Genomic DNA, 22,680 nt, shown 5'->3' on the forward strand with positions numbered 1-22,680 from the left:
GATGGAGCAGGACCCAGGAAGATTTTCATAGGGCCATATATTGTTTTAGGTGGAGCGGCTGTCAAACAAACAACAGAGTGCAACACAGCCTTGAGTAATTACCATCAACTGGGATTAACCCATAAATTCCATCCATCACTTTTTTCATACCACCCCACAGTCCCCATCCGTAATCACTAAAATACATCAAAGCAGCAGAAGGCTGTCAGTCTAGCCTCATTTGTTCTGAAATGCTACTGTTAGCTTGTGCACATTTAGTTCATTTTCTGTAGTTTTTTTCTCTCATCTTTATAGCCATTCTCCATTCTGAAAGTGAAGAGGATACATTAGTTCACTACAGCACATTACTTTATGGTACCAAGGCGACAGAGAAATCAATCTATAAGAGAAGAAGGGGATTCTGGCACACCACTGAGGGGTGCTTATTGCACAGAGGAGACAAATGGACCTATGGCAGTTCTGGGTAATCGTGGTGCTACAACATGAGGGAATAGAAGCTGAAGGCAGGCGGGTTATGTCTGCTTTCACTTCCCTATTGCGCTCTCCCTGGACTAGCACCGTGATGGAGGTCTTGTGCCAATCAGTTGCCCAGTTTAGGCTAACTATGCTGCAAGCAAGTTCCAGAGGAGCCTTCAGATATTTCACACACCTAGCTGCATGAACCAACAGCAACCACTGGTCCTATCACTAACAACTTGGGGTGGGATGCTACCACCACCACCATCTCCCCCCTTCAATGATCTCACTCAGATGTATCCTATTTGATTTCTAGATTCCTCCCCCACACCATCCCCACCATACTTATTATCTCCACCTTTAAGGGAAAAGAGAAGACTCTTGCATTACACAGTGCCACTTCTGTCTTATTCCAATTGTTGGCATTCCACAAGAGGAAATACACAAGCGGTGGGCCATGTATAGTAGGGAACAAAGTAGAGCACATGGTGTGATGCTAAATGGCAGTCTATGCTATCCCCTTGCTTGGTCTTTGCTCCTCCACTCTGATCACCTATCCATGCCCTTCCCAGACAATTTTGAAAACCTTTCACTGCATTATCTAGTCTGTCTACATTGTGTGTTGTGGAAGGGAATCACTATTCAGCATGTGGAATACCTAATGTAAGAAAGTGGATTATTATTTGGGGTGAGATACTGCCCACCTTAAGGAATAACAACACTTCTTGTCAGTGTGAACCCTCAAAGTCACTAAATTAACCACAGCCCAACCCCCTGATAGCTATGGCATTGAGCAGACAGGCTTAATTAGGGCAATGTGTAAAGTATTTATTCAGTACCAAAACAGCAATACAGTCAAAAACACAAAGCAATAGAAATCTTAAACTGAATCAGAAAAAAAAAAGAGTAAAATTTTATAAACAGAATGACTGCAAAACGACAAAAACCAAATAAGTAAAAATAGTAACAAAAATCATTAAGCGCCAATGATAGTCTATGGAAGCAGTAAACTGGGTGCAGGGTGCAGTCTGAGCCCTAGTCTGATACACCAAGTGGCTTAGTCACGGTGAAAAGTCAAAAAGGTTTGAAAATGTTTTTAAGTCCCACTTCAGAAAGAGACTTTGTTACCTTTTTTTTTTTTTTTTTTTTAAAGAAAAACATTGAAATTTCTTCTAGGACCCAACGTAGAAAGGGATTTTGTCGCTTTTGAAAAGAAAAATCCTCCCCATGCACGACCCCACTGAAATTGTACCCGCTGTAGTGAATCTGAAGGCCGGATACCTGAAGCAGGTTGATCTTGCTGGAGCTTTGGAGATTTCTTGTTGAAATGTTTTTAATTACCAACAATGAATTGGACAATCTTTTTTTTTCCTGAGGTGAAGGGACCTTTCACAGGGACAAAGCTGAAATTATATCCAATGCAGTGGAACTGCTGGTCGAATACTTTTTCTGGTGGGTCTTGCTGAAGCTCTGGAAGAAAAGTTTTCAAATCTTCTTCTTGTGCCCAATCAACCACATGAGTACTCGAAGGCAACCAGTACCGGATGGCAAGGCACATAAAGAATCTCAGTGTGTTAGACAGAGGACACAAACAAAGTCCAGGCAGATCCAGTTGCCCCTGGTCAGCTGGGCACTTCAGAAAAAAACCTCTTACAGATTGTTGCATCTCTATGGTCACATAGTAGGTGAGCTAACTGACCCTTCAATTCCACTTCTTTGTCCTGGGTACAAGAGGAAGCAACTTCAGTCCTTCAGGGCTCCCGCAGGTCACAGACAGCTCGCCCAGTCCACCTCTAATCTTCTGTAGGTCCAGAAAGTGTTTTGAGGATAGTGCCTGTGGAAGCCACATATATATGCCTGGCACCTCCTAGTGGGTGGGAGTGTCTGCTGGGGGACTCCTTAACCACGGGGGAAAGTTTCTACAGGCAACCCTACCCATGTTGTCAGCAGTTCCTCTTTAGTATGCTGCAAACAATCCCACAGTGCCTCTCAGTCACAAAATCCAAGATATGGAACACTTTCTCCCCCTTGCACAGAGCTTGCATGCCCACCTCAAAGTATGATCAAGTGTAATTAGCAGATCCCTCCTTGGTGGTCACTACTCAAAACCGGTTCTAGGGGAAGCTCTCATTGGGTTTGGTGCCATCTGCCTGGGAAGGAAGGGTGTGTCAAGGACAGGGCCCATTCCAGGTGTCATTTGGCATTTACTTGTTACAGGGCAGACCCCTTTGAAGCTAAGTTCCTGGGCGCTCCCTCTGGTCTTCTTACCAAGGAAAGATAAACCCCTCCTATACACAGGCCACTGTCTGTGCTCTAAGAATAGTTTTCACACATCTTTCACACCTCATTCAGGACAAGTAAAAGCTCAACAGTTGCTGGAAAGCTAATGCATATTAGCATCCTGAGGCTTCAGGCAAGGTAAAGGTAACTTTCCAAAAGGTATATTTACAGTGTACTTAACACAAATCTGTCTTCACCATGAAACTGGATTTTTATTAAACATAAAAATAAGTCTTTGAATGTCACCTGGCTAAAAGTTAGGCCTTATATGCGTTAATGTATGATTACAAGTATGGGTGCTATTTATCGCATCTCATAAATCATAAAAAACAGTGGTATATTATTTACTGGGTGCGAAAAATAGTATCTATTATGAGATTTAGGGGAATATGTCGATATTGGTGTTTACACAAAATCCGTGATTCAGTATATACCGCACACATTTCCCCTGTTATCTTTCGGCAGGTTTGACCTACTGAAATTTAACAAAGGTTGAGATATTTAAAGCATCCCATAATTATCGGATACGTTAAATACCGCCCAAATCATAATTCCAATCTGTGCACAAACAGGGGTTTATGCACGGCTCAGAATACACTGACCCATTTGTAATCAAGTCCAAAATGTATACTTTCCTATGTGCCAGTTACAGCCTGAGTAGTGACAATGTCGTTTTGGGCCCAGTAACTTGGGGACCATGCTCTTTCTAATGTCACACATCTTCTACTTTTAAACATTATGCAACCTACCTTATGGGCAGTAAGGCGTACTTATGGGGTGAGGGTGACGTTTAATATTTCAAATCAGATTTTTCTACTTGCCAGAAGGATGATTTTAACAGATTTGCGCAGCAGGGACTAAGCTGCTGCCACCAGGCTACGCAGGGTGGGCATGAAGCCATGTTTTCACTGCTACTCTAGTGGATAGCACAACAACTACTAAAGTCCACAGCTTGCACTTAACTTTCCATGCCGGGAATGTATGTTTCATCATATACCATGGTCTTACAGGAAAGTTAATTTTGCTAACCAAGTTTAAGCCAATTCAACCTGTTTAAAGGGGGGGGGGGGGGGGGGGGCACATGCACTTTAATCCTGGTTAATAATGCAAACCTGCACAGTGTTCTAATGACAACAAGACACATATGGCAACAATTGGGGGAAACCACATGAAAATAAACCTTTAGAAAGCTATTCCCCCTCTAAGTCAGATTATTTCACATCACATTGGAACATCCTAGAACATACGATTTGCCATTTGTTGCACACATTCATTTTGAAATGGCAAAGCAGTTGATATACAATGCATTACATTTTAAAGAGCTGACATGCAAATTATCAATGGCCTTTTGTGAATCGTAAAAACTAAATGAATCCACCAAAAGGCAGTTGATAATGTTTGTGAGATGGAATTGACTAGGCCAGCTCTATTTTTCAAATTAGAAGGGGAGACCAAGCGTGAGTGGGTGTTAGTGAGGAGGTGACTTCGGAGGGGAGGGAGGTTAGGGAAAGCCTTAGATCGAGCTGAACTGTTACCTTTCTCTGAAGTCCTCTTAGCATGCACCACATGCCATGGCGTGGGTGCTTAGGTAGTGGAAAAAGCTGAACAGTACCTAGCACAGCCCGAAGAGCATCCACTATAACCCCAACATCCCTCATCTTCCTAGCCAGATGCTGCAGCGGGCTACTGTTTTCTTCTCCAGCAGCAGCACCAGCAGACCCTTCCTCAGCTCCAGCCATGCAGAGAACTATGTCAAAGTTGCCAATATGAAAGGAGCATCCCCAGTGCTAAACAAAGCTGCAGACATTGTGAAATATCCTGGTCGAAAGGGCCTGTGGATGCCTGCAACTTAAACACCATGGACACCATAGGCAGGAAGTGGGCCCATGACACTTAGCAATGTGTAAGAGAAGTGGGGGGCTAAAGATGCAAAGTGAGGGGTGGTAAGAACTTCTCAACTCCCACAGTGTTGTAATTGTGAGTGCGTATTTACAGTTTAGATGTTTGTTTTAAGCTCTTTATAAATACATAGAAAGTACAGTGTATGATTTACATGCCTTTCATCTCTCCGTTTCTCTCCTCGGCAGGGATGAAGCCCAAGGGTCTGTGCAGCTGTTACAGTGATGTGAGAGAGCACAAAGCTTTAACTTCTCCAGAGCGTAATTCAGCTTCTCAGTATAGGGGACCCTGTTTGGTTAAGGTTAGTCGAAAGCACTGAAATGCTATAAACCAAACCTCTTTGTGACCAACGAACAGCTGAGAAGACGGCATTCTGATGAAAAGGAAAATGTCTTACCACTCAGTTGTATGTCATTGTGCAGCAGAAATGAACGACTAAAGCGACATAAAAACTTCTCAGTTTTGATCTGTCTGCACCAGGCACCCCACCATATATTCTCAACTTGTTAGCACTCTGCTATCCGGACACTAACATATACAGTGGCAGCGGTGCAGTGGTCTGTGTAACCTAAAGCTTGTCTCTCTCAAGGGGCTATAGCTTCTAGTAAGGTTACCCCTCGCTTCTCGGTCTGTATGTAGGAGACGAGTCAGTCAAAACTCAGAGCTTGACATAACCTCCAGAAAGTTTAAGAATGCTGCTACCTGATTACGAAATGCTTGTAACTACATCAAAAAGCAGGACCCATTACAGTGCCGACACCACTGTCACTTATCTCAACTGTCTAGATCAGTGGTTCCCAACATTTTGACTTCTGTGGACCCCCATTTTATGATCACTTGAACTCGGGGACCGCCACTGAATCATTATTGGAGTCTGGGGACCCCCCACTTAGTCATTACTGAAAGCTGGGGACCCAATCTATTAACACTGTTTAATTTTCGAAGCAGTCGTGGGCCCCCTGAGGAGTCTTTGCGGACCCCCAGGGGTCTCCGGACCACAGATTGGGAACCAGTGGTCTAGATTGTTTTGTTGTTCTTCCTTACCACGTACCCAGAAGCTATGTTCCCTTCTTCTGCTCCCCTAGCTCTGTTATTCCTGTGCCCTGCTACCCCCTCACAGCCTCCACTTTTTTTTTCTTTCTTGTAAGTGGTCCAATTTCTTCATCTTGGCTCGGACTCTACCTCACCCTCCTTTCACCACCTCCCTCTTTACTCCATCTCGCCCACCTCATCATATTATTGTCCCCTCATTCTCCACTTCTTCCTCCTACCTTACCCTGGTCCCTCAAACTCACTCCAGTCTTCACTCTTCTAATAGATTATAAATAAATAGGGCTGTCAGTTTTATGGTATTCATTTCTTTTAACATTTCCATCTGTATTTATCCATATTTATTTTTTAGTTATCTTATTGGTATTTAGCCATATTTATTTTGTGTTTTGAGAATAAATGGAGTTGTAAAATAGTATATTTCCACATTTAACTGAACAACATGCGTTCATACTCTGATACTTGTTGCGTTTTACCAAAATAAGCATCCACATATAGCAAAACGCTACACCCAAAGGTAAATATTAGCATGATACTAAGAAAACAAGTTAACATATGCCTGTACTTAGACAAACCTCAACCTGTTTTTTAACTCCCCATATGTCTATCTACTCAGCTGTCGACCTGGAATTCACGAAAGACGGCATGAAGAGTAACTCATAAAAAGTACAATTTTCAATATTTTTCCCCCTTTAAAAATAAATACAGACAGGAAACATTGTTTTCCATCTGTATTTATCTGTAAAAATCAGTGAAAACGGAAAAGTGGGAGCCTTAATTATACACCATCTAAAATTAAATACAACACACAAAGTTAAATGAACTTGTACTGAGCTACCTCTTCTGTGTTTGATGTATCATGTAATTCTGCTTCCTGTGCTGTAATAGCTCTGTGTATGTGAGAGAAGCTGGCCCTACTGTGGCAAATGCTGTTCCTATTGGGTGTACGATAGGAGGCATGCACAGCTTCTACAAGTGTTAAACTGCCCTTTGTGTGAAGGAAACGTGCATTGCTATTACTGTCAAGTGCCAAGCACCTGTATTTGTGTACGGCTAGCTTTCACTGCCCACCCTGTTTTGTTTGTTAGTAAAGATTGGTAAAAACACATTTTCACTGTGCAACAGCCAAAACAACTGGCACTGCCAATGTATGTGCGTGTATTAGTCGAAAATTCAATCATGTGAATGCTATGCTGAAGAGCTTTCAACGTGACTTTTGTGCCAATTATTTTATTCTATTTAGGATTCTGTAAAGTGCTACTAACATGCTCTCACACAGATTTCACCTATGCCTTCAAAGGCACAGTTAGTCCCTGAAATATAGGCACAGGGATTCAGTTTGGCAAACTCCCTGCGAAAATGGAGTTTAGAGACAACACATTTTATTACTGAAATATACATGTGTGGCTTTTGCAAAACAATGCCTGTTAAAAGTACTCCCGCCATATTGACAGCAACAGTTTCGACAAAACGATCACCATCAAGCCAGCAGGAATTTCTTCAGTGGACAGGCGGTCATCTGCTGCACTCATGACCAGCTTCACTTTGACCCCTACAATTCTGTTTGACATAAGAGACTCTGTGTTGGACGTTTCATTACGTATGTCGAGTTCACCCTATTGATTTTTCACTTAATAAAAATGCAGAAAGGTGATATCACTATAATAAACATAAGTCTGTCATACCTGGACATGAACTCGACCAGCCTCTGATAGAAGAATCGTCCTGCAAGAAGACAGACAGGGTTTACAGTCAACGGCTGCCTCCTTACCATGTACAGCACGTCACACATGACAAACAGAATTACCCAATCTGCAGAGCAGGAGGCAGTCAGCCTATTACAGTCACCTGAACAATACCCCAAAATTAAGGCACTATGTGGCACCTCCGAGACAAAAAAATGCATGCATGAATATCAGGGTAAGTGCGTGACATGGTTTTGGGAGATTTAGCTGCTGAAGAGTTAAGTAACATTAACCATATATGTTCTTTCATATAGAAGTATAATTTAGAGGAACACAGGTGACTGTTTTACTACTAAAGTGTTTCACTCGTAATGACAGAGAAATTGCATAAATGTGTAATGAAGAACAAGTTACATACATTCGGTAAATCTTTGTAGTGGATACCCTACCTACTTGCACATTCACTGGCCCTTAAATCTCCTCCAGGCACCAGACTGAATCCAGAAAGTTTAAATAGGGCTCCTGCGTAAATAGCTGGTGGCTCAGGCAACCACCCAGATATGACCTCACACAACTGTATAATGCATCACTGGTACACTGATGTCAGTTCCCGATACTTCCTACCTCCACCGAAGAGGCAAAGACAAGGCAAAAGATTGACAGCAATTGTGGTTTTACCAAAACCAACTCGTGCTTTATTGAAAGTAGCATGACCACTTCTGAAACGGAATGCAGGTGTTATTGGTGAGAAATCTGCACATAGATAAGGTAGCCACCAGAAAAATTGCTACCAAAGGTAAGCAACTTGTTCTTCTGTTGCATACTTCTACCTGAAGATTCTTCACTTCTTGTATCAATAACCAAGCTTTCCTCCAAGGTGGTGGTTTGGAAGAGAATTAAACCGAGAAGTCCTTTAACAGAGCTCTGGCAAAAATGGCCTTCTCTGCGAACTTTAGAGTCGAGGCACTAATGTCTGATGAAGTTGTCAACCGAAGCCGATATTGCAGCTTGTCAGCCATTCAAAACGGCAACACTCAAGAACAAAGCTGAAGAAATGGCATTCGTCCCAGTGAAATGAGCCTGGGTGCCTTCAGGAAGCTAGTTCTTCACAAGAACGTAGCAGATTTTCATGCACAGTAAGGTCCAGCAGGAAATTGTACAATTCTGAATCACCTTGCCTTTTTCGAACCTTTAAAATCAAGAAAAAGCTGATCAATCCAGTATCTGCGAGCCCTGTCAATACAGAAAATGAAGGCCTTGCATGGACCCAGGCAGAACAGAATGCCCTCCTCTTTGGTAGGATGAGAATGCAGGTATAATGCAGATAAAGTGTCACACTGACCCATGCGAAATGACATATACACTTTTGGCAGGCAGGATGCCCTAGTCCACTGACAATGGAGACACGACTGGATATAAGTGCCACTGAGAGTGGAGAACCAGCAAGATGCAACAGGTCCCAGGAGGCGGAACTCTGTCCAGGTCTGAAGAAGCCCTCCCTCTTGAACCATCAGGATCATAGTCTGAACGTCCCAAACTCACTTGGAAAGTGGAGCGGCCTTGAGGTAAACCATGTTCACTTCTGCCCCAATGCACAGAAGACATTAGAGGGCTGGGGGTGCAACTTGGAAAAGTTGATCGAAAGCCCCAGGCTGAAGAGTACAGAGACCATGGTTCACAGGTAGTCCACCTTCAGCAGTTAGCCATCGATGTACAGGAATACAGAAATTCCAGATCTGCAAAGATGCACTACAATCAGAAGACATGAGTGGCTGATGGGAACCCAACTAGAAGGACCACAAATTGAAAGTGGGTGGAACCTACCAAAAAATACAGCTTCCGTCTGTGTAACTGTAGGATTGGTATATGAAAATAAGCATCCCGCAAGGCAAGGAGCATCATCTACACCTCAATCTCCACAGCCAAAAAGACCTGTGTGAGGAAAAAACCTTGAACGCCTTGTAAATGTAAAGGTCCAGAATGGGTAGTAGACTACCATCTTTCTCAGGAACAAGCATACAACAGAAGTAGCATCCCTGCCCAATCTACTTTTGTGGAACTATTTCCACTGCATCATGTATGACCTCAGCAAAATGGTCACAAAGGTGATCCGGGATCTTCAGAACACCACTTGCGCTCTCTCCTACAGGGCATGGGACCGACAGGCCAGAGGGCAACGCATTCTCATGAAGCAGAGAGCAAGGCTGCCCAAAGAGAAGATCTTCTTTCCCATTGTCTTAATCCGCTTTGACTCCCTATCTGTAGAAGAGGGAAAGGATCAGAGCTCTGTTTCGAGGGAGAAGAAGCCTAAACTAGGCTCTCTGGGGCAGCAAGTGTGTCAAAAACTTTGTGTTCCCGGGAGCTGGGTGATGGCGATAGGTGACCAGATGATTCACCACAGGATGCTGGTGACCAATACTGGGTCCATCAATGCCTCAATGAAGGGGAGCAATGGCTTGACAGCTGCTGCTAAATTTCTTTGAAAAGGTTAGCCATGTTTGCCTGCGCAGGCAATAGTAATTCAAGGACTTGTGCAGCATTGTGCAGGCCAGCTGTGAATGAGGCAACTTGCTCAGCCATGCTCACTTTCTACCCTCATCTGTACACTAACAGGACTGGTGTACAAGTTACTTACCTTCGGTAATGAAATATCGGCAGGGACATATTCTAGTTGAGATTCCTAACCTTAGAATTTTCCCCCAGGCGTCAGACTGGATTCAGAGATTTTTTTCTTCGAGCAATACCCTTGAGTGTCGGTAGGTGGCGTTAGTCGACTCCACGGGAGTAGTGGTCATCGTAGCCGGCGTGACAAAATCAGGAGTAGCACATAGACACTGCCTCAGCGCAGTGACGTCAGTTTCTTTCAACGACTTTCCACTCCAAACCGGAGAGCCGCAAATAACACTGAGATTGGTGCACCAGAGCTAAGGACCTGGAGGGGGAATCCCTGTCCCTAGAAATCAGTTTGCAAGTGGGGAGGATGGGTGGGTCGGTAAGGAATCTGCAACTAGCATATGTCTCTACCAGATATTTTGTTACCGAAGGTAAGTAACTTGTACATCTGATAAAGACTTCTAGTTGCAGATTCCTTACCTTAGAATAGATACCCAAGCAATGCCATCCTCGTAAGTAGGCCGCAAACCAAGATCATACTAGAAAGCCATGCAGGATCAAACGATCAAAGTAGCTGTCCCGACGGACCTGACTGTCCAGGCAGTAATGTTCAGCCAACGTGTGCAGCGATGCCCACGTAGCCACCTGGCAGATATACAGGACAGGAACTCTGTGTGCTAACGTAGTGGAAGCAGCAGTTGCTCTGGTGGAATGAGCGCACAAGCCCTCAGGGGGTTGCTTCTTGACTAAAGCATAGCACATCTTGATGCAAAGAAGTACCCATGGAGAGACGGTACGTTTTTGCACTGCCTTCCCTTTCTTCACACCCACATACTCAACAAAAAGTTGATCGTCCACTCGGAAATCTTTAGTACGATTTAGATAGAACACCAACGCTATTTTTTGGGTCCAGACGGTGGAGTCTCTCCTCCTCATGAGAAGGATGTGGTGGTGCATAAAAAGTAGGCAAGGTGATGGACTGGCCTACATGAAAAGGTGTAACAACATTGGGAAGGAAGGAAGCCTTAGTGCGCAGCACCACTTTGTCAGGGTGCGCAGACATGAATTCAGGCTTTGAAGAAAGAGCTTGAAGCTCACTAACTCTGCGAGCAGAAGTGATGGCAACAAGAAAGACAGTTTTGAAAGTGAGGAGCCGTAAAGGGCAATTGTGCATCGGCTCAAAGGGAGTACACATTAAGTAAGTAAGGACAAGATTGAGGTCCCACTGAGGCATGATAAATGGAGTGTGAGAAAATAAATGGGCGAGACCTTTAAGGAATCGATTGACAATAGGAGATTTAAAGAGTGAGGGCTGATCAGGTAGCCTAAGAAAGGTCGAAATTGCCAACAAATACCCTTTAAGGGTGCCCAAAGCAGAGCCCTGCTGGGCCAAAGAAAGAATGAATAAAAGAACCCCAGAGGGAGGAGCAGAGAGGGGATTAACAGATTTGTTGGTACACCATGTCACAAATGTATGCCAACGATAGGCGTGCACCGTTTTCGTGGAGGGACGACTGGCTGCCAAGATAACATCGCAGACTTCGGGTGGAAGATCAAAAGTCGTCAACTGCCGCCGATCAATCTTCCATGCATGAAGGCAGAGATTGGACAGGTTCAGGTGGAGAACCGTCCCCTGTTGCTGCGACAGAAGATCCGCCCGAAGAGGCAGTCTGAGTGGAGGATCGGCGGCCATGCTCAATAGCTCTGGATACCATACTCTCCGTGCCCAGTCCGGAGCCACCATGATAACTTGGGCCCGGTCGTTCCTGATCTTCTTGAGAACTCTGGGCAGAAGTGGTATAGGCGGAAAGGAGGCCGGAGTTCCACTCAAGACGAAAAGCGTCTCAGAGTGAGTGCCGCCTTTGAAACTCCAACGCACACAACAGCTGACATTGCGCATTCTCTGCAGAGGCCAACAGATCTAAGCAAGACTCACCCCACTGCTGAAAGAGACGTTGCGCCACCACTGGATTGAGACAACACTCATGATCGGCTGTGCATCGACGGCTGAGTTCGTCCGCTCTGGCGTTCACAGAGCCCGCCAGATGTTGAACCACCAGGGTAATGCCCCGATGTTCCAGCCATGTCCAGAGGCACAGTGCCTCCTGACAAAGGGTCCAGGATTCTACCCCGCCCTGTTTGTTGCAGGACCACATGGCGGTAGTGTTGTCCGTGAACACTTGCACTACTTTCCCTCTGAGAGAGAGAGAAGAAATGCTTTCAATGCAAGCCTGATCGCACGGAGCTCCAGAAGATTGATATGGAGCCCAGACTCTCCCGGAGACCAGAGGCCTCTGATCTCCGCCTCTCCCATGTGGCCGCCCCAACCTAGAATTGACACATCTGTCACTATGGACAGATCTGGCTGGGGAAGAGAGAGGGATCTGCCGTGGACCCAATGCGGATTCAAAAGCCACTACTGCAGGTCTTTAGCAGTCCCCTCAGAGATATGGACCATGTCGGAGAGATTTCCCGGATGTTGCACCCACTGGAACCTCAAGCCCCACTGCAGAGCCCGCATATGCCATCTGGCATGTATTACTAGCAGGATGCAGGAGGCCATGAGGCCCAGCAGCCTCAGAGTCAGTCTCACTGAAACCCAAGACAGAGACTGAAAGATCGGAATCATAGCCTGAATATCTTGGACTCCCTTTCGGGAGGATAAGCCCGAAACCGCACTGTATTCAGAGCAGCCCCAATGAAAGGGAGCATCTGAGAGGGACTCAGGTGTGACTTCGGCACGTTGATAGTGAACCCCAGCTTGTGCAGGAGGCTCGTCGTGATGACTTTCTGGGGAGAGCCCGCCTTCAACAGCCAGTCGTCGAGGTAGGAGGAAGACTGAAACCCCTAACCTGCACAGATGAGCTACAACCACCGCCATCACTTTCGTGAACACCCAAGGGGTGCTGCTAAGGCCTAAGGGGAGCACAGTAAACTGATAGTGCTCGTGACCTACTATGAATCGCAGTTAACATCTGTGGGCAGGTAGGATAGGAATGTGGAAATAAGCACCCTGCAAGTCCAACACAACCATCCAGTATCCTGGGTCTAAGACGGACAGGACCTGAGCCAGGGTGAGGATTTTGAATTTCTCCTTCTTGAGAAAGTAATTGAGGTCCTGAAGGTCTAGTATAGGAGGTAAGCCCTTGTGCTTTTTCGGCACCAGAAAGTAGCAGGAATAACAACCACGACCTACTTCTGGCACAGGGACCTTCTCTATGGCTCCCTTGGCCAAGAGAGCTATAAGAAGTGCCAAATGATTCTCCAAAAGATGGCTGACTGATGGAGGCATGGCTGGTGGGGCAGATGCGAAGGGGAGGGAATAGCCCTTTCAAATTATCTGTAAAACCCACCTGTCCGTAGTGATGGATTCCCAGTGGAGCAGGTGATGGTGAATTCTACCGCCAACTGGATCGGTGTGAGGGAACAGACTAGGAGGGTTTGGAGGCTGCAGCAGTGGTGGTGGAGTGGGCAGACATCTGGTTTCCTGTACCACGCCCACGTGGGATTCCACATCCCCGAGCATGCAGCGGCTGAAGAGCATGGGTGGCACGGTGGCTCGGTTGGGGATGCGACAGGGAGCCCCTTCTTTGGCAAGGAAAGGGGCGAAAGGCGGACTGTTGGGGGCAAGGCGCGGAGGTAAGGACAAGGGACCGAGCCGTAGCCCGGGAGTCCTTGAACCTCTCCAACCCCGAGTCCGCCTTGTCTCGTAAGAGGCAGGAGCCAAAGGGCATGTCCATGGGAGACTGTAAAAAAGACCAAAAGATCTGCCAAGAGAGTCGGTCGTGTCCAGCCCACATCGGAACGTGAACTTCGCAGCATCTCTCACATCGGTGACAGCTTGAGAGACGATAGCACAGGCGACCTCCGGTATCTGCGGCAGAGCTTGCGCGACGGTATCCCACAGAGAGTGGGTATAGAGGCCCAAATGGCATGCGGTGTTCACGGACCACAGCGCGAGACTGGAGGAAGAAAACATCTTCTTCCCAAATTGTTTAAGCCTTTTTGATTCCCTATCCGGGGGGTGCAGAAGGGAATGCACCTGAGGAAGAGGAAGCCTGGATGACTCGTGGGGTGTTGTGACAGGAATTTAGGGTCGTTCGGGGCGGGCCGATGACAGCGTGCGATAGTCATGTTCACAGGAGCCCCTGTTTTGGGTTTGGATCAAGTACCCAAGAGGGCATCAGTGAGGGCCTCATTGAACGGCAGAAGGGGCTCAGATGTGGAAGCCCCTGGCTGAAGCACCTCCGTCAAGAGATTTGACCTGACCTGTACAGCAAGCAGCTCAAGGCCAAGGACCTCAGCCGCCCTACTGACCACCATGGAATAAGTCGCTCCCTCTGTCGTAGACACGGTAGGAGAAGACAGCATGCCAGCGCCTGGAGCAGTGTCCAGGCCGCTGGCCTCGCCCAACTACCGTGCCCAGTCCAAGTTAGGGTCATCCTGGTATTCATAAAGGTCCAGGGGCCCCTCCAATCCTTCCCCAAATTTGTACCCATAAGGAAAAGGCTCCAAATTCAACCTGGGGTGAGTAGGACTCATCGAAGACAGAGGCGGGGTCGGCCAACGCCGTTCCGACTCCGAGTCGTAGGGTATGAGGATTGGACAATCGAACTGGTGCCGGGAAAGGTCTCAGTGGTACGACAGGCGTCGGTGCGGATCTGGTAGAGATTTTCAGAGTTTGGAAGACAGCATGTATTGGCAGTGCAAGTCTCAGGATGGATATGCATTTGCAGAGCTCTATACAAGCTAAAGAATAAACCAGGATGCGGGGTAGGAAGTGAAAGAAAACAAGCTGATAGCTATGCAGATAGAAAGTTTTCTAGATCCATCTCCAGCAGCAGCTTGTTAGATTTACCAAAGTGCTCTTCCTAACCATAAGGTAACAGCCTGAGAAATACATTTGAGAATAGTCCATGATTTCAAGACAGGACAGGACAAAATTATCCTTCTCACTGAGTAAGGGTAGCAAACGGTTTATAGTCAAAGGATAACGAGCACATCATTCAAACCCTAAGCACAACTGAGCTGCATGGATATCATAGTTTTCAGCAGACATAATTCAATCAGTTACACTCCCATCTCAATCACAATGCTTTACAGGGTTCTGAAAGACTCATTCTTCCTTCACATTCTTCATCCTTTCTAATCAGATGGTTCGTCCTAATTTTGTACACATTTGAAGATGATACCCCCAACAGTACTTATCTCAGTGCTTTTGGTTGTCAGGCTTAACCTCCGCTTTAAAACCATTCACAACTGGATGCAGACGATCAGCATGAATGAAACAAAGAGTAATTGTCATTAATTCGCTTCAGAGGCCACCAAAGATACTGGAAACTAACCACCTATTGAGACCACTTTCAAATCAGGTGGAGTAAGTTCTAGCAAGACATCATGAGGCCAGCCCAAACCAAATAACACAATTAAAAAATTGGGATTGTTTAATTATTCATCTCCCTAATGCAACAGATATCCTCTGTACGTCAGCCTCCTTGCAGGTTTTCTCATATAAAGCAGTCACTCTCTAGAACCATCTAATACTTAACAACTAGAGTAACTGATGGCTGTCATCTTAAGTTGACAAAGACAGTCTGACAACAAAACAATGTATTCATTAATAGTGGCTTAAGACTACTATTCATCTGAAAGTGGATGTGAAAAATGTGACAGGATTTGGTAATAACTGTCAAGCTAATTTTCAACAGATATTTGCAAAGCCAACAGGTCACACTATTTATTAACGAAGATAAGGATTCACATTTTCATGCCATTCTAAAGCTGCAGTTGACACTTTCCTGACACGGGTCACTTGAGTTAGACACAAGTGTCTTCCATAGCAAGCTTAAGTACCGTAAGCCCTTCCTAGATATCTCAAAGGACTAATGTAACTTTTTCACAAAACTATCTCTTCATGGCAGGTGTATGATATAAAAAAATGCAGAGAAGTAGGTAGGTTAGGTGTGCTAATTTAGGTATGGTAGATAGGTTAGGCATAGTAGATAAACTATCTATGATCGGTAGGTATGGTGCATTAGGGATAGCATGTTAGGTGGCTACATTATAGTAGGTGGGTATAGTAGTTACGGTACGGTAGGCATGGTCAGTTATGTATGGTACATAATTAAGGGTGCTAGGTAGGTCTGGTAGTTATGGAGGTATGATACAACATTTATGATACGCTAGGCGTGGTATGTAGATTAGGTATAATAGTCAAGTATGGTAGGTTAACTATGGTAAGTATGATTGTTACGTAAATTGTGTTAAGTACGGTGGGTAGGTATGGTATGTGTGGTAAAGTATGTATGTAAAGTAGGTTGGTTATAATAGGTAAGGTATGCTAGACTAGTTATGGTAGGTTAGGTAACGTAGGCTACGTATGGTAATACGTTATTTGAGATAGGGTAAGGTTGGTAGATATGGCAAGTTAGGCATGATAGGTATCGTTGGTTATGTGCAGTAGAAACGTTGGTAGGAAGCTAAGGAAGGTTAGGTTTCGTAGATTCAGCAGGTTAGGTATTGTAGGACCTAAGAGTACTTTGACTGATGTTTAACAATTTCCCTGCTGGGGTGTTTGCGCACCTCTTTGCAAGAGCGTTAAATATATATATATATTTTTTTAAAAGGCATTAGATGGGGACGTGGCTACCGCCTGAAGAAGATTGCCGCCTAGGAGCTGAGCTCCGCCGCACCAGACTCCGATCATCGGCCTCTCCACTGTGTGGAGGTAAGCTGGTGTGCACCCTATGTACCCCCTGAGCTTCCCTAGGACTAGAGCTCCTTCATATCTGTCCAAGAGCGCCGAAAATAAAGCTTTACTGAGGGATACACGATTCCGTCGTAAACTGGATGAAACCACTGAAATGAAATGCCTGACCTGAATATGGCCGACGCATAGCTCGAGGGGCACATTGTCTCTAATCTCACCCTATGTGAGCCTGTTAGGATGAATTAATCGCCAACTAATAGAAAGAACGGGTAGGAGAAACATATTTAAATTCTTTCACCTCTAGCTGGGGCACCAAACAATACAAATTTTGATCAGTTGCCTGACCTTGTAATGGCTACCCATCAATCTGGTTGCTCCTTCTAGAACACTCCTATAGTTCTCTGAGCAAAACCATAAGCAGCAACACAAGAGTCTCCTACTTCAGCCAACTCAGGGGTACCCAACATTGGAAAACGGAACTTGCAGAACCACTACTTGCTGCCTTAAATGCAGGCCTACCGCAAGGATGCAAATAAAGACGAAATAAAGATGCAAGGTAAAATGAAGACAAAGGGAGACTCCAAAGTGAGTCTTAAGTGTGACACATAATAGAAACACAAGGGAAGAGTACATGCAATACGAACTTAAGGCCATACCGCCATTAGGCAGAACTAGCAAACCACTTTCCAACTACACTTTGTAGAATTTAAGCAGAGGTGCATTGCTGGAACGCAACACTCTTCAACCCCGAACAAGTCAAAACCAATTCATATCAAACAGGGTCGACCTTCCATCCTAACATGACAGATCAAAGATTCACTGACACTCAGGAGCTTACAGGGTGTTCCAAGGCCCCAAAACCTGCATAAAAGAGATCTATGCATGAGCTCCCACCCCAGATTCCCTCATCAAATCGAAGGCAGATAACACTGTTGTGCTGGACTTAATTATGCAAAAACCTTGATGTGTTACATATCCTAGCACAATTGACAAAATCCATCACTGAGTCCATGCAAAGGGACCTCGCATCCCTGAAACAAGATATGCTTTCACTGGGAACAAAGTGACAAAGGCTGAATCGTGGGCTTAGCAGCTAGAAAACTTCCAACACAATTTTACTAAATCCAAGAATACCACTATAGCAAGACTGAACATACTAAAGAAAGAAACATCACCGAACTGGAAGACAGAAACACAAGAGGCAATCTATGAATTTTTGGTATGCCAGAAGGTACTGAAAAGCAAGCACCATCATGCTCTGCATTCATAGAAAAATGGATCCCAGAGGTGCTAGGTATAATCTTTACCAAAGACTTTGCAATTATTCGAGTTTACAGGGTACCTACCTTCTGACCTAAAAATAGCAAAACTCCCAAGAGCGCTAATATTTAGGTCCTTCAGGTACTCACAGACAGACTATCCTCTCACAGATAAAGACACTGTCAAAAAGAGGAAAGCTTTGCAAGACTCTCAAAGACCAAGCCGTACAATTCTCATTCATGGGGACTGCATGTCTAAAAACGATTCACAATGGAAAAAACAACAATCTTCGATGACCATGGAGACTTGGTCTCCTTTGTCACAGAAATTCAATATTTACAGATGACCTCTTAACTTTACAGCATTTATGCAATACAATTTAAAGGTAGTGCTAATGTCTCCTGATATTTAACACCCCCAGTGATTTTAGCACTGTGTTTGCCCTAATCCCACTAACAAATGTGGATTAACAGTATTCTCTGGTGCCAGTATGTGGTATAGCAAGATGTCACTGTAGGAATCTTGCTCTGTATACACTAGATCACAATGAAATATAGTGTGCACAGAGTCCTGGGGTTCCCCAAAAGGCTTGACGGAGGCAATAATAGATAATACTAATCCTCCATTTGTGGTAGTGTGATTGAGCAGTTAGGCTTATCAGAGGGTAGTGTTAAGCATTTGTTGTACTCAATATGTGAAAACACACACTCAATGACTTAACTCCATTCTTCATTTAGCAGGTAAGTACATTAAATGAAAGGTACTTTGTATAGTAATAGTTGAGACTTTTAATAGATTCAATATTGTACACAGTTTTCATTAAAATGGCAAAAAGCTATTTTAAAAGTAGACAGTGCAATTTTCAACAGTTCCTGGGGAAGGTAAGAACAGTACAGTTACAGAGGTAAGTATCACACTTACGGGTTTGGTCTCCGGGGTATAGGTAGCCCACCACTGGGGGTTTAAGGCAACTCCAAACACCCAGCACCAGCAACACAGGGCCGGTCAGGTGCAGAGGTCAAACAAGAGCCAAAATAACATGGGCGCCAATGGTGACAGGGGGTACTCTGGTCCCAGTCTGCATAGCAGGTAAGTACCTACGTTGTCGGAGGGCAGACCAGGGGGGTTTGAAGGAGTACTGGAGGGGCCCCAAGTAGGCACAAAAACCACACCCTCAGTGGCACAGGGGCAGCCAGGTGCAGTGTGCAAACAGGGCGTCGGGTTCTCAACAGAACTCTATGGAGGGACCAGGGGATCACTTACGCGCTGCAGGCAGGGCACAGGGGGGCCTCTTGGGCAAGCTACCGACTGGGCAAAGGTGGGGGCCAACTGCTGGTCATTGCTGCATCAGTGGTCAGTTTCTCACGGGCCAGAGGGCTGCGATGCAGTGCTTCTCCAGGCGTCAGATATCTTTGTCCCAGGCAGTCGCAGTCAGGGGGGTCCTCGGGATTCCCTCTGCAGGCGTCGTCCTGGGGATGCAAAGAGGTCAGCACAGGGTGGACTCGTCGTCTGAGTTGCCTGGGGGTCCTCTCTGGATAGTTGGTTTATCTGGACACGGGCCGGGGGCGTAGAGTGCAGAGTGTTGGGGACTCACACTTCTGGAGTGAGGTGGGAGTCCCTTGAAAGATGGATGTCTTTTCTTCTTGTTGGGCAGAGCTGCTGCCCATGGGAGTTCTTGGTACTCGGTGATGCAGGCAGTCCTCTGGAGACTTTTCAGGGGTCACTGGTCATGCAGAACGTGTCACTTTTCAGTTGCAGGGTCTTTGAAGCAGGAGACAGGCCGGTAGGGCTGGGGCTAAGTCAGTTGTCATCTCCTTTTCTTCTCTGTGGGGTTTTCAGCTCAGCAGTCCTTCTTCTTGTGAGGTCATCAGGAATCTGAAGAGCTGGGGCCAGGGTCACCCCTAAATACTAAATTCAGGGGTGTGTTAGGGTTAGAGGGCAGTAGACAATGGCTACTGTCCCCGATGGTGGCTACACCCTCCTTGTGCCCACTCCCTCTGGGGAGGGGAGAACATCTTTATACCTATTGGTCCTAATCCTCCAAAGCAAGATGGAGGATTTCTTAAAGAGCCTGTCACTTCAGCTCTGGTCACCTTAGGGGTGGATCTGGCTGATGGGGTGACTCCTCTTTGTTTTTCTCATTATCCCTCTTGACTTGCCACCAAAAAGTGGGGGCTCTTCCAGGGGGAGTGGGGGTGGTCATCGCCACTAGCTAGAGTACCCTGGAGCATTGTAACACCAGGCTTGAGCCTTTGAGGCTCCCAGCCAGGTGTCCAGGGGGAGGCGACACCCAGGACAGGCTTTGCCTTTGTGCACTCTGTGGTCAGAAACACTCACCCCATGTGGTCAGAAACACGTCTGGAAGTGGCAGGCTGGCACAGACCGTTCAGCCTTGCGCTAGAAGTTGGGCTGACATACAGGGGGCATCTCTAAGATGCCCTCTGTGTGCATTTCTCAATAAATCCCACACTGGCATCAGTGTGGGTTTAATGTGCCGAGACGTTTGATACCAAACTTCCCAGTATTCATTGTAGCCATTATGGTGCTGTGGAGTTCGTAATGACAAACTCCCAGACTATATACTCAGTATGGCTACCCTGCACTTACAATGTCTAAGAATTGACTTAGACACTGTAGGTGCATAATGTTCATGCAGCTATGCCCTGACATGTGGTATAAGGCACCCTGCCTTAGGGCTGTAAGGCCTGCTAGAGGGGGGACTTACCTATGCCACAGGCAGTGGTTTGTGGGCATGGCACTCTGAGGGGAGTGCCATGTCGACTTTGTCTTTTCTCCCCACCAGCACACACAAGCTGCAAAGCAGTGTGCATGCACTGAGTGAGGGGTCCCTGAGGGTGGCATAATACATGCTGCAGCCCTTAGGGATCTTCCCTGGCCACAGGGCCCATGGTACCAGCGGTACCATTTACAAGGGACTTAACTGTGTGCCAGGGCTGTGCAAATTGTGGAAACAAAGGTACAGTTTTAGGGAAGGAACATTGGTGCTGGGGCTTGGTTAGCAGGGTCCCAGCACACTTCCAATCAAAGCTGGCATGAACACTAGGCAAAAAGTGGAGGGTGACCATTCCAACAGTGGCATTTTCCTACAGTCACTAACGATCACACCCCTCAATCCATAATCGCTATTGGCAGTAATGCTGAAGTATTTTGGGAAACTAGGACTCTGGGCGTCACATACCCATATGCACTGCTACCGATACCATAGGCAGGTGCAACATATCTAACTACACCAATTCAATGGTCTAATAACAGCAACCCAACATTATGATGTAACAAACTGCTCCCTTAGACTCAGGCAATACTCCATAATAGACTAAGTCCACCCACGTGTAGACGAGCACTGCTTTTGAATGCCCACATGGTACTGCTCAGACACGCAGGAAGACAAATTCATAACTAACCTTACGATTTCAGGACAGCCAACACACTCACAATTGTTTTAATATCTACTGTACAATAATGTTCTTACTAAAGTTTCATGTTGCTGATGAGATCACTAGTCTGGTTGATCTGGATTATACCGGTAGTTTACCTTTTGCAAATGCAAAATTGCATAATTGATATTGGTTCACAATAGATCGCAGGTAGGTTTGCAAATACTTATATTGTTAAATTAAAGTTGATTTAAATCTACTGTGCTACTACTAAGGATTGAACAAATAACTATCAGAATACACCTCTCCTCAATACAATGCTAACCAACACTAATGTTTAAAATCTTGCTTCAAAAGTTAACTCATCATTACCCTCTCAAAACTTCATGCATAACTCAGCAAAATAAAATACCCACACAGAACTATGAGGCTCAATATCCCTTACTAATCTAATCTAAACTTCTGATATACTGCATTGATATTTTCGGCCAGCCCAAACGTCACTCCTAAAATCATCTACAACAATGCCTCTCAATCTAGGTCCCTTAATACCCTATTTACAAATACTTATCTGTTCTCCTCCCATGCTGCCTCTACAACCCAAACAAAATGCATATCATTAATGCCATCCTCACAATATCATTCACATATACCACCATAGGGACCCGGTTCTCAAATGCCTAGATCCAGGCTGCTGGACCTGACTCTTTTTGCAGGGTCGTCCCACAACTTTTTGCCTCCTTCCTTCTATTTTTTCTGACCTGTTTTTGTTAGCTTTAAGACTCTGGGCACTTTACCACTGCTGACCAGTGCTAAAGTGCAAGTTCTCCATGTTAAAATGGTATTGGTGATTTGTTTATCCAAGATTGGCATATCTGATTTACTAGCAGGTCCATAGTGCACTGTGGGTGCTCAAGGCCTGTAACTCAAATGCTACTAGTGGGCCTGAGGCACTGATTCTGCTACCCAAATGAATAGCCCTGTAAACATGTCTCAGACCTTCCACTGCAGTATCTGTATATGCAGTTTTGAATTGTCAGTTCAACCCCCTTTTACTGCATATAAGTCACCCCTAAGGTGGGCCTGAAGCAGCCCCATGGGCAGGGTGCAATGTATTTAAAAGGTAGGACAAGTACTGGTGTTTCACATGTCCTGATAGTGAATTACTGCTAAATTCGGTTTTCACTATTGTAAGGTGTATCTCTCTCAAAGGTAACACAGAGATAACATCGAAAGCAGACAAAGAGATAGAGTTTGGGGTCTCTGAACTCACAATTTAAAAATACTTTGTTTGGTGAAGTTGTTTTTTAATTGCGGATGTAAAAATGCCACT

The 22,680-nt window shown here is 45.4% G+C and overlaps 1 protein-coding gene across 3 annotated transcripts in view; it reads right to left on the reverse strand.

Annotated features, from left to right (window-relative positions):
- NME6 (NME/NM23 nucleoside diphosphate kinase 6) overlaps nucleotides 1–22,680 on the reverse strand; it is a 181,757-nt gene that overhangs the window by 87,236 nt on the left and 71,841 nt on the right. For all 3 annotated transcript variants that reach the window (XM_069229465.1, XM_069229466.1, XM_069229467.1), the window contains exon 4: nucleotides 7,371–7,410. In XM_069229465.1, the coding sequence (XP_069085566.1) occupies nucleotides 7,371–7,410 (40 nt within the window). The remainder of the gene's footprint in view (nucleotides 1–7,370; nucleotides 7,411–22,680) is intronic.

This window comes from Pleurodeles waltl, chromosome 4_1 (assembly GCF_031143425.1).
Source record: "Pleurodeles waltl isolate 20211129_DDA chromosome 4_1, aPleWal1.hap1.20221129, whole genome shotgun sequence".
Classification (NCBI taxonomy): Eukaryota; Metazoa; Chordata; class Amphibia; order Caudata; family Salamandridae; genus Pleurodeles; species Pleurodeles waltl.